General features: G+C 42.1%; 1 protein-coding gene across 1 annotated transcript; it reads left to right on the top strand.

Annotated features, from left to right (window-relative positions):
• The first annotated feature begins 4,918 nt into the window (after positions 1-4,918).
• Positions 4,919-11,310, top strand: LOC310906995 (glutathione S-transferase-like). The gene is made up of 7 exons (XM_083856773.1): positions 4,919-5,028; positions 6,110-6,223; positions 6,874-6,925; positions 8,682-8,814; positions 9,691-9,832; positions 10,467-10,598; positions 10,918-11,310. The coding sequence occupies exons 2-7, from the start codon at positions 6,137-6,139 to the stop codon at positions 11,038-11,040; spliced, it is 669 nt and encodes a 222-aa protein (XP_083712899.1). The 5' UTR covers positions 4,919-5,028; positions 6,110-6,136; the 3' UTR covers positions 11,041-11,310.
• The last annotated feature ends 1,828 nt before the right edge of the window (positions 11,311-13,138 follow it).

A 13,138-nucleotide genomic window follows, 5' to 3' on the forward strand; every position in this document is an offset into this window, starting at 1 on the left:
CTCACTACTATGTCTAAGTTTTGCTATTAGAAGAAATAAAAACTATATCCTTGCCGCAAAGTATTATACATATAGCATTCATCTTAATATCTGCAAAAACCAACTTTATAATATGCATTTATATCAAACTCAGATACTGCAGCTTCACCATTGTTTCTTTTGTCGAAGGTCTATTGGAGCAGCTAAATGCACTTTGCAGACTCTGAGAAACAAATGCTTGTCACCAGTTTTACTGAGAAAGGAAGAGTCCGGATGGTGTCAGGTGTTAGTGAGACCTTGGAATGTATTGACTTCGTATTGACTTACATCACTTTATATTAAACCAGGTTTAATACAAGTTGTACTGGAGCTGTTCATTCTCATCACTTAAATCAAGCTCCACTACTGAGGTCAGCAAGACTGTTGAACTTGGATAAATATGCACATTTATGTAGTGAAAGGTGTTCCTGCCCAGGGCAGGAGGGTTGGAACTAAATGATCCTTAAGGTCTCTTCTAACCCAAACCATTCTATGTTCCAGTGATATTATTTAAACACCAAATAAACCAAGTTTGTGAAAGAATGAGCCAGTGCCCTAATGTGCAGGCCCCTGAGCCTGTCAGGGAAACTTCCAGGCTGATGCCTTGGAACAATCTGCCATAGGCTCCGGGAAGCCTCATAGCTTAGGGTGAGCAAAAAGGCTTGCCCCCCAGGGTGCTCGGCAGCACTATCTTAATCTATCTCAGTTTTGCTTTTCCCATTGGCCCGAGGGCCTTGCCCACCTCTATTGTTCATATACCAAGAAAGTTTCTCCGTTCCCTGTTTGCCCATTGGTTGTGGTATCCCTGATGGTCTGCCCCTGTATCCTTCTATGTCATTGCCCTTTGCCCTTCCCTTATACCACCAATATGTTCTGTGATAAATGTGACATTGGGGTAAAAATTAGTGATAAAAGAATATAGAAATATATGTTAGATTGGTGTTAATATAAAAATGTGAAAAGGTATAGTCTGTAGAAAGTTCTCTCCAAGCCAGGCTGCTGCGGTCTCCCAGCCCCGGGACAAAGAACAGGACAGGGGCCATCAGGATGAACAAAGACACTAGCCAACCCAGATAAGAATCGGCATCATACCCGGACAGAGAAATTCCTCCCCGAATGAAAAGAGAATTCTCCGCCGAGGAATACACATTGAAATAACCATGGACCGGCGAGCCCCATCCGCATGTGAAAGAACCCTTCCCGGAAAACAATTTACAAAGTTCGACAAATCCGGGAAACCCATCCGAAAATTATTTTGAGTATTTGCCGGACTATTCCATGCACCTGTTTCGCCTCGGGACACGAAAAACCCTATAAAACCCCGGGCTGTGATCCGCTCCGTGTGGATTTGAGAAATCTGTACCTTAGAGTACGGACCCCTTGTCCACCCAGCGCTGCGCTGCCCGTCCTATTTGTGGTTTCTCTCTTTGTTGGTGATTGGGATTGGTTTTTTTTAATAAATTGTTTCTTTATTAATCTGATTTTTGCCGTTGCATTTATAACAGTTCAGACCACTGGCTCCTGACCCCTATACCTAAACCTGGACATTCCTCTGATCTAGATCTGTCTGTCCCTGAAAGCTTCAGTGTACGTCTGCAAAATAAACCTCACTGGAACATATACAGGAGACTCTTCCCATGTTTGTTCACTGTGTTAGGCATGGAATGTGTAGGGGTGAACTTTAGTGCCCTGCCCGTGTGCTCACCCAAGCTACTTCTCCAGACAAGATGTTTATCGGTGTTATAAATGCAAAGGCAAATTTCAGGTTAATAAATGACAATTTATTAATAACAGAATATCGAGCACCTGAAAAAGAGAAAAACCACAATAATAGGAAATTGTCAGCGCGCGCTGGGTGGATAGAGGTCCGCACCGATGTACCAGACGCCCTAGTCCACGCCAGTGCAGCTCTCAGTCCACCGTTTTATAGGAATTTTCTGCCCTTAGGCAGTCCAGGTGTCCAAGGTGGGTTGAATAGTCCGGATTTCTTTTCGATGGCCCTCCCGGACCTCATTAAGTCTAGTTGTCTCATTCCGGGAAGGCTCCTTTCTTATGTCAATTCCAAAAGTCCGTCTTATGTTGATTTCATTCCGCTTGTGGCACCAGAAGGTTGGTGAAATTGGCATCGTCGTCAGGAAGGAATTTCTCCTTGCCTTGGCGAGGAAGTGATTCTTATCAGGGTTGGCCAGTGTCTTTTGTCTAAGTTGATGACCTTCGTCCTGTCCTTGCAACTGAGATTAGCAGGCTGAGAGAGAACGGTTACCCTTCTATTGGATTTTACAATTTTACTTTAGCTTTGTTTCATTATACATCGAATTATTATTTTATACACGAATTTTTACCCTATTTTTATCACATCGGGGAGAGACAGCAGAAACCATCATCCATCTCCATGCTGCTACACCCTAAATCCAGCGACAACTAGAGCACTGGCAGCTTTCAGCTGGGAAAACTCAGGGCACTGTAGCTCTTGCTAAGGCCAACAGTTACCTCATAAGAAATATCATGCAGCTGGAACCAGTTTTCATCATTGTTGGGGATTAGGTTTGCTCCTTTTTTACTTTAAAGTATTTTTTCCCCATGAGTTACCAAGGAGACTGAATACTGGATATTTAAGGGTACTTGACCAAAACAAAGAGCTAGCCGAAGGTTTTGTTTTTCTCAGCTGTTGTAACTCCAGAAGGGAGGGAGTTACTGCCTTCCCTGATAACAAGCCAGCTGTTAAAAACCAGATGGGGTATTATCTCTTATCTCTGCTCAGTCTTTTACTATCCCCATGGAAATATCTTTTGTTAACACACCATCAAAGACCACCAATGGCGTGACACATTTCATCACCCTATTGGGAGATGCTCTAGTAGAAAGCAAAAGAACAACCATTTCCACCTAGATAAAAAGGAGCCACAGGTATCAAGGAAGACCGGATCCATTTTGGTACCCCTGGCTCCACAGGACCATCATCTCTGCTTCCAACAGGACCACATCTGCCACTCAGGGAGGGCTGACTTTAAACTGTTTCCAACGCCCTGACTAACAGGGCGTCAGGTTGTATTTTTCTGACTCTGTCAGAGGTTTTGTTTGGTTTTTTTGTTCTGGTGTTACAAACGCAACGGCAAAAATCGGATTAACAAAGGAACAATTTATTAATAAAACGATCCCAATCACTGATAAAAAGAGAAAACCACAAAAGGATTCACAGCGCAGCGCCGGGTGGAAGAGAAGACCTCACTCTCAGGCACGGTTTTCCCAAATCCACACGGAGCAGGTCGCAGCTTGGGGTTTTATAGGGGTTTTCATGTCCCGAGGCGGAACAGGTGCCCAGAATAGTCAGCAAATAGTCCAAATAATTTTCGAATGGGCTTCCCGGATTTGCCGGACTCTGCAGACCGTATTCCGGGAAGATCCTTTTCACATGTGGATGGGGCTCGCCCGGCCCATGTTTATTTCAATGTGTATTCCTCGGTGGAGAATTCTCTTTTTCATTAGGAGAGGAATTTCTCTGTCTGGGTGCGATGCCGATTCTTATCTGGGTTGGCTCGTGTCTTTGTTTCTCGTAATGGTCCTTGTCCTGTTCTCGCCTCAGGACTGAGGACCGTGGAAACCTGGCGGGGGAATCGTTTCTACGGACCATACCTTTTTATATTAACACCAATCTAACATATCATGCTATATTCTTTTATCACGAATTTTTACCCAATGTCACATTTATCACACTGGGATTCCTTGATTGTTTGTTTGCTTACCATTTTGTACTATAACATTTGTATTTTTAATATCTCTAGTAAAGAACTGCTATACCTATTCCCAAAATCCTTGCCTGACAGCCTTTTAATTGCAAATTTATAATAATTTGGAAAGAGGCGGAGGGGGGATTTGCATTCCAAGGGAGGCTCCAATCTTCCTTAGAAGATACCTGTCTATTCAAACCAAGACAATCATCAAAACCAGAAATGAACCCATCTGTTTCAGCAGCAAAGCGTGTATTAAAGAGAGTTATTGCAGGAGCTGTTTCACTTCCGCCTCACTGAAGCGTTCAGACAACACTTGCAGGTAGTGTACAGGAAGGACCTGAAGGAGAAAGCCCCTCCTACTGTAACAACCAATTTTTTCTGGTAGTGTGCCCCACTGCAATTTGTACACCCTCCCTGTGTAACATAAGCAGAATATCCCATCTTGCAATTATGTTAAGGGAATTAATTCAGCAAAATTTTGCATGTCTATATGGACCTTGATTGCAGTTAATGGCTACATCAATATTAACCACATAGATTAGATAGACAGGGTGGTGCATGGGGTTTTTTCTATACTGACTTTTTCAGATCAATACAATTATCAAAATAAAGCAGTCAGGAGTGCAGAGTGCAGTTTGCCTTCTGATGCCACACTTCATTCACTATGTCTTACAGTTGTCTTTGATGTGTATTTTCACTGAGTCATTTCCAGGCAAAACGTTTTTGATGGAAATAAAATCCAAAACCCACCCCGATGTCCAGAGATGATTCAGCAGAAGTGTCCAGCAGGAATATACCCTAAGCAAGGCATAGAAGCTTGTGTAAGATTTGAGCTGAATTAGTTGAAGGGGCTTATGTAAAGCAGCAATGTGTTCAAAGTTTAAAAAAAGACACCATAAAATATTCAAATAAAAGTGTGATTGGCATAGCAGAATTCTTTTAAACTGTGTGAGCTTTTCAGCCATCTTTTTTTTTTTAACTATCATGGCACCAAGCAATGATAATAGGAGGCATATTACCATTTGGTGATGGCACAGAGGTTCCCAATGATCTTGAACTCTCACCTATCCTACTTTTGTACCTAGTCAGCATTAGTCAGGAATTTATTTTCTGTAGGTGAGAAGTAACTAAACAGAGCTAATTGGTTTTGTTTGCTCAAGAGACAAAAGTTTCCTGTTTGCAGAGGAGTGTTTGCAATTCCTTATGGGAGGAGCTACAGAGATATAAAATCTCAAGGCGGAACTGCTGAGGGCTCAGCGTGAGTTACACTGTGCACAAGGTAAGTGGGGATATTATTTTGGACATGCAGGGAGTTGCTGTATGGGAAACTCAGTCACTGAAAAGGTTTCATAGATTAGATGTGTATATGTACTTTCTTTACTAACATGGTTATGTGTACCAAATGTTAAATTCTAAATCAGCTCATTTAGAGGTGTATGGAATTAAGAAAAAGAAAAAGAAGTACAGATGTCAGAAGTGGGGAGTGTTTCCCCTCACCTCCTCCTCCTTACTTGTAGGGAAGGTGACATTTTTTTTACAAGGGGAATATGGTGGGGATTTGGGTGTTCTCCTTTTGCTGCTGTTAATGCTTCAGCTTTGTTGCTGGCAGGGTGTCACTAGCTGTGAGGCTGGTACAGGCTGGGCACTGTTTGTGTGTGTTTGTCGCTGCTGTGCACGCGTGGTTCTGAGTGGGGTGGATGACAGTCTGCCCAGAAACTCTTGTTGCTTTAAGTTCCTGCCTTCAAACTGTTGTTGCTTGAAATTCCATCTGAGTTGGAACTGGACGAGGCAAGCATAGCCCCCTGGCTGTGCCTGTGGTAAAGGCAAATCTGATGTTACCAGACCCAAAATTAATTTCTGAGGCTTTGGAGGCTTGTCTAAAGATAAGTTACAGAAGCAGGGAATGTTTTAAAAGAGGTTGACTAAGGGCAAGAAATCCTTCCTGTCCTGTTAGAAATGAGCATAATTGCTGCAGGAGAAAGCACAGCAGTTACGAGTTTGTAGCATGCATTCTGATTAAACAATAAACTGTATTCTGAGTTAATGCCAAAGTACACAGCACCATCTGCTTTTTGGTCAGAACAGAACACTTTGGATGCAAATGGTTTTCATTCACTGGTTCTCTGGCAGGCCGGATTCCTCTAAGTAGGGAATTCTGCTTAACTATCCGGCATGTGTAGGAAACATTCAAAGGCAGAATCATACAAGGCAGTGTCTCAATATAACCTTTTCCCTCCTCTGTTAATTAATTTACGCCTTGAAGCATAAATGATGGTTTCCAACAAGACAACTTTGAGAGACGCTTAGAGAGACAAATCCAGGATTGTGAATATTCTGCAAAACTGATTTCTTCATTGCAGAGACTAGGAAATCAGGCAAGTGGAAACATGTCTGGAAAACCCAGGCTGCACTACTTCAATGGACGAGGCCGAATGGAACCAATCCGGTGGCTACTGGCAGCAGCTGGAGTTGAGGTTTGCCTCTGGTCTTTTATACTAAAATCCTGTGACAATTATGTGCCTTTACTGTTCCTTAGGAAAAGGGTGACTGAGCAGTAGTTTCATACTCTGTTTTTAGTGCATTGCTGAGCAGCCAACAGTGACTACAAACTTTTCCTAAGCCGGGGCCAAGGTCCTTCTCACTTCCACGCATCGTGTGCAAAGCCCACTGGTAGCACCACAAAGGCTTCTCCCCTGTAGCTAGGGAAAGAAGAAATTTAGAACCAGAGCAGCAGAACCTGGCTTCTTATCTTCTGATCACAGAGGTCAAGCACCTGCAATTCTGAGTACCTTCAGTTAAATTCCAGTGTGCAAAAGAGCAAGAGATTATTATTGCTGCCACAATGTAGTTTACCCTTGAAGGTACTCTATATTGTAAACCCCAGAGTAATTTTTTTTTAACCTCTGACAGATTCTTATACTAAACCAGACTATGGAGTATCGAGTGTGTTTCAAGAACCATAGGTTTCTGGCACAGTGATGGCCAATGTGCCTGACAGCGTTCAAATATGATTGATGTCTTAAAAAATAGAATTGCCCAAAACACATCACTTTTGGCCTTCTTTACCTAAATGATGAAGAAGCTCAATCACAGAATGACAACAGAACTTCTCTTTTTCCTGCAGTTTGAAGAATCTTTTGTGGAAAAAAAGGAGGATCTGACAAAGTTACAGAAGGGTAAGTTTCCTTCCCTTTGAAATAATAACAGCAACAATAGTAATAATAACAACAACCAGAATTAGAATTAGAAATAGAATTGGCATTACTTGTCTGAGAACATCGATGAATTCCTAGGTCTTAGTGTCTTAAAAAGAAAATGTTTTACCTGGATAGTACATGATGTCTCAGAGTTGCACACTACACTGGGTTAGGTGGTATCATCCACCCAGTGGTTTCAAACTTCACTGAATCACAGAAAAGCTGCGATCAGAAGGGACTTTCCATAGTTGTCTACTCTACATCCCCTCTTCAAGCAAGGCCACCTCCAGCCAGTCACCCAGGACCATGTCCAGCTGGGTTTTGAGTATCTGCAAGGATGGAGAATTTACAGCTTCTCTGGACAACCCACACAGTCCGAGAGCCTTTCTTTAAGGTCAGATAATTGACTCTGCTTTGCTTCAGCTTGTGTCCACTGCCCTCCATCCTATGGCAACAGAGGCTTTTGTCATCACATCACCTTGAAATTCATTAGCATTTCAGCTTGCCTACCAAGTTGTTGTCATATAATCCATATGAAAACAGACTTCCAGAGTTTACCGAATACCTCTGCTGTATTCCTGCCTCCCAAGGCAACTACTCACCATGCCAGCTTCAGCTTCCATCTTCCTGAACATGATAATCATGTTTCCTCCAAACCAAATGACATGTCTGTGCTCTTCATATGGCCTGTCAAAAGAAATCTGAGCTAGGAGTAACATTTCCAGTCTTGCTGTTCTTTAGGAATAATGTCTTGGTCCCCTTGCTACAGGCTGCCTTTCAAAAAGTGTTTTGGCACACAAGCATAAAGGTAAATGCTCCCTTCCAAAGAGGGACAGAGCTGATCTGTTATCTGAGTCAAGAAATACGATTCCCTAGAAGCAAAAACACTTCCTCACTTCTCTGATCTGATACCTCTCTTTCTGGAGGTAGTTTCACTTCTTTCATGCCAGGACAAGGCTTCTGCATGCTTGCAAAAGAGTTGCATGGCTCCAGACTCACTCCAAGTGATATTTGGTTCTTGCAGGAATCTTGTGGAACTCACTCATTGTTTCCACTTCATATCTGTACAGATGTGATGGTATTTGACAATAAAGTAGTCACAGGGACATTTTATGCTTTTTTTTAGCCACTATTATTTATTTTAAGTATTATTCACATTGCGTGTTTGTTGCTTCTTAGAAAGTTCAGATATATTTAACAAAACATGACAGAAACTGGCTGGACCAGATCCTTCAGTCCTTCCCATCTGTTTTAAATTCCATGAAAATTGCCTGTGTTAAGGCCATGCCATGCATGTACTCTCAGTGTCTGATAGCTAAAAGTTCTGCATTTGGCTGTTTCCTCAAATCTGAAATTTCCACAAGTTCATTGATATTGTATGAAGTCATTAAGGTGTCACTGGTAACAGGTTGTCCCATAGTGAGCATTTTCCTCGTCTTCTAGTAAGAATGAGGAAGGTTGCCACTAAAAAGGGTTGTCAATCATTGGAACAGGTTGGCAAAAGAAGTGGTTCAGTCACTGTGTGTAGGTGTCCATTTGGGGACATGGTTTAGTGGTGAAATTAAGGAATTGTTGGGTTTACAGCTGGATTTGACGAGCTTGGTATTTTTTTTATCCAGCCTAAATGATTCAGATTGTAAATAAAAAGTAATACATGTGGTTACTTTGCCTAACACACACTCGTGGTTCTCATGCAAGGACTGAAAGTCTCCTTGTGTTATTCCCTTTCCCCTAGATGGATCCCTGCTCTTTCAGCAAGTGCCAATGGTAGAGATGGATGGGATGAAGCTGGTGCAGACCAGAGCCATTGCCAACTACATCTCAACGAAGTACAACCTCTACGGGAAGGACCTGAAGGAGAGAGCCCTGTACTGCAACAGTACCACCTTTGCTTGTTAGACCCCAGCTCACCCTGTAGCTCAGTGTAACACCAGGTTCTGCCAGCTCACAGCTAGATTCAGTGGGAGAGAGCAGTGCTTTGTGTGCAGCATGAGATGACTGACTGCAGGTGATGTCTACAGCAGTGACAGCCAGCTGGGTTAGATGGGGCCAGTGAGCCCATGAATCATCCATCAGAGGTCAATGCAGTCCTCAGAAGAAAGCAGTCAGGGGGCCAGATTGTCTTACTGATGCTGCTTTTCATTTTCCCCTGCAGTAGTCAGCAGCATCATTTTCTCCTCATCACATTCAGGGCAATGTCCTTTAAAGTAACACAAACCCTACCCTCTCTAATAACCAGGAGTTAGTGTAGAATTGTAATTACTAACAGGTTGTTGAAGGACAGGACTGCTAGGGCACATGTTTTGACCCGAGGTATTTTTGAATGCTTCACATTTATAAGCACTGGTAAACACATGTCAAGATATTTACTAGAAAAGGTATGGACCTGCTGTTAAACTTACCCTATCTGATGGAATTTTTAAAGAGAAGTTTGAATGGCACACATGACAACTTTGTAGTCTGGTTCAAAAACCCATAGTCCAGAGAAGTGTCAGTCCCAGTAAGAAGTGAAATGAGTGCAGTCTTTAGGTTTTGCCCAGGAATTTTGCATTTGTCTTTCACCCAAGCTCCCCCCCTGCCTGTCCCCAGTGCAACTGCATTCCCAGGGGAGCTTTGGCAGGTCAGGGGTGTGTGGGAGAGAAGAGGCAGGGGTTTCCCAGCATCTCAGTGTGGGTATTACAGGAGTTATTGTGCTGTTCAGACCTACTGTGTTTGACCTGACCAAGTGGATCTGATCCTTTCAGAATCGATATGTACGTGGAAGGAATGTTCGATCTGAATGAGTTACTCATGATGTATATTATCCAACCAGCAGACAAGAAGGAGCAATATTTTGCAAATATGATTGACAAGGCCGAAAACAGATACTTCCCAGTCTTTGAGAAGGTATGTGTCAGAGGATGTTGCTCCATTGATACTGTTATCTTGAACCTCCATCCTACATGCACACAAGTTTTATGGTGGAAAACAGAACCAAAACCACCACTGGAATATAAACGCTCTGGATTTGGAGGTGCTGGGAGGGAGGTGCAGACAGGACACTACAGAGGGCACAGAAGACACTTCAAATCTGAGAGACATGTAAAGCTGCAAACCCCAGCACACACTGAACTCCCCAAACATCCATCTTTCAATCTGTGTGTTGTTTCAGACCAGAGACACTACAGCATCAGCTTTGACATCAGGTTTCCTCCTGAAGTGCAGATGCCCCTCTATCATACATTCTGTGTAACAGTGTTACAGTTCCTTCTCTATCTCACACAGCTTAGCCTTCAATGCAGCTACAGAGCCAAGGCAAGATGAGCACAACTGAGCTGCCAGACAGAATGCAGAAGAGAAGGAGGTGATAGACTATGCCTAGGATGGCAGTGCCATCAGATCATTGTTTGTACTACAGGTGTTTGAACTACAGTTCCTTCTTTCACAGACAACTCCATGCCATGTGTGACCCTGCTTTGGACGTATCTTATTAAGCACCACAGAGAAAAGACCTCATCTCCTTCTGGTTTTGTGTTTTTAGGTTTTGAAAGACCATGGAAAAGACTTTCTGGTTGGGAACCAGCTGAGCAGGGCAGATGTTCAATTACTCGAAATCATTTTAATGGCAGAAGAGTACAAACCTGATATACTTGCCAAATTTCCTCTCTTGCAGGTAAATGAATGGGCAGTTTGAATGGATAATGAAGTGAAAAGGAGTACTGATTTTAACTGGGTGGGTTATATGGGAGAGTGTGAGCCTTAGAAGTGACATGGCAAATAATCAAATATCCTATGTACTTTAGCTGGGCTCAGCTACTGTTTTTCTTATGCTGTCTTCTGTCACTACAACCCCAAAAGCATAAGAGGGGGAAGCATATAATTTCTTCTGCAGCATCAAGCCATAATGCGATTTTGCAATCATAGATAAAATTTAAGTGTCTGACAGTTGCATTGATTCTTAAGCACTGTGCTGTTTTGGTTTTGTTTTGTAGAGCTTCAAAGCAAGAATAAGCAATATTCCCACAATAAAGAAATTCCTGCAGCCTGGCAGCCAGAGGAAGCCACAAACAACAGAGGAAGATGTAGCCAAAGCAATGAAAATATTCCACTCCTGAGCAGCAGTCTAAAGCCATACAATCTGTATTTCATTGTTTTCTGATGGTTACGAAGTGAAATTAATGGAAAAATGAAAAAAAGGTTTCTGATCTCTTTTTGCTTATCTACAGGACTAGTTTTAGCCTACTGCTGACACTTCAAGGTAAAGCTACTGGAGCCTTACAGCAAAGGGAATAGTTCACAGATTAGGAAGTGTATTGGATAGCACAGGATGCCTTAAATAAGTAAAGAGAATACCTGAAATAAAATCTTCCTACTGATACTCAAAACCTGGATGTTCATTGATTTCTTGCTGCTACTTCTATGCCTAAGGTTTGTCTGTGTTTTACTGGCATTCCCAGGATTTGTTGGGATAATTAGGAGAGATTATCCCAAACAGTAGGTTATGTACTTTTTTCCTGGGAAATTCCTGGAAAAGCCTGCATTTTCTGGTTAGCCGAGGATGAAAGGTTTGGATTTATCTTCCCTCTGAACTTAACATGGAATATGCTTGGACCAGAGGTCCTGCAGCACCTTTGTTTTGTCACTAGATTTTCACTAAACTTGTGAAAAACAAAGTTCACTTTCTTTGTAAATTTTAAGAAATCAGTTTAATAAAAAATAAGACAATCAGGAGACAGAAAATTAAGCAAGGGATTAACAGCCAAATGACTTGGCATTTAGCCAAGAGCACAGCCTGCCATTTCAAAGACATTTTTTAAATACGTTTTTGCAAACTAGGTCCTATATTCTATGAACTGTTTAGCATGGCCTCTCTTAGGGTCTGTCTTTTTAGAGCATGTATGTTTCTTGGCTGTGTCTTGATTATCACCTTGATCTTGGACCTTGATCCCTACTTTCCACAGACTGTTGGTGTTGGTAGTTGGCATGTCAGCAGCAGGGTCCCCATCATATATTCACTGGATGTTATTCCAACCAAACAGGCCACTCAATTACAAGCATAACTATATATCCGCTATCTCACTACTATGTCTAAGTTTTGCCAATAGCAGAAATAAAAACTATATCCTTGCCGCAAAGTATTATACATATAGCATTCATCTTAATATCTGCGAAAAACAACTTTATAATACACATTTATATCAAACTCTTGTACTGCAGCTTCACCAATGTTTCCTTTGTCAGAAGGTCTATTGGAGCAGCTAAATGCACTTTGCAGACTCTGAGAAAAATAATGCTTGTCACCAGTTTTACTGAGAAAGGAAGAGTCAGGATGGTGTCAGGTGTTAGTGAGACCTTGGAATGTAGCAATCCATATTTACTTACATCACTGAATATTAAATCAGGTTTAATACAAGTTGTACTGGAGTTGTTCATTCTCATCACTTAAATCAAGCTCCACTACTGAGGTCAGCAAGACTGTTGAACTTGGATAAATATGCACATTTATGTAGCGAAAGGTGTTCCTGCCCAGGACAGGAGGGTTGGACCTAAATGATCCTTAAGGTTTCTTTTAACCCAAACCATTCTATGATCCTGTGATATTATTTAAACACCAAATAAACCAAGTTTGTTAAAAAAGGAGCCCATGCTGTAAATCCAGCTACAACTAGAGCACTGCCAGCTTTCAGCTGGGAAAACTCGGGGCACTGTAGCTCTTGCTAAGGCCAACAGCTTCTTCATATAATAGATATAGAATATAAACTCGCATATAAAATTGTTGTATTAGAAGTATGGACTATTAAAAAAACTACCAGGAACATCTCCGAGGTTCCTGGACCTGTTTTGCAGCTGTGGATTACCTCATTTGCAACAGAAACAGCAAGGCCTGGCTGGACATGGCCCATACATCTAGGAGAAATGTCTACTTTACAGCCACTAAAGAGCCTGATATCAATCATGAAGGACAAACTGCACCTGCACCCTGGGAAAGAATTCAGGAAGATCCTCTGGACTCACAGGAAACCAAATCTCAGGATCACATGAATAATTCTGATTTTCATCTGCACCCCGAAGAAGGGGTCCCGGAAGACTTTTGGGACTTACAGGAAATCCTTTCAAACCAAGCCCTGGAATACAAGAAATACATGCCTATTTGGACTTTCTCAATAATCGTAGCCTCCGGACAAAAAAAAACCGTATAAAACTGTACACCAA

This window comes from Zosterops lateralis (assembly GCF_965231275.1).
Source record: "Zosterops lateralis genome assembly, chromosome: 3".
NCBI lineage: Eukaryota > Metazoa > Chordata > Aves > Passeriformes > Zosteropidae > Zosterops > Zosterops lateralis.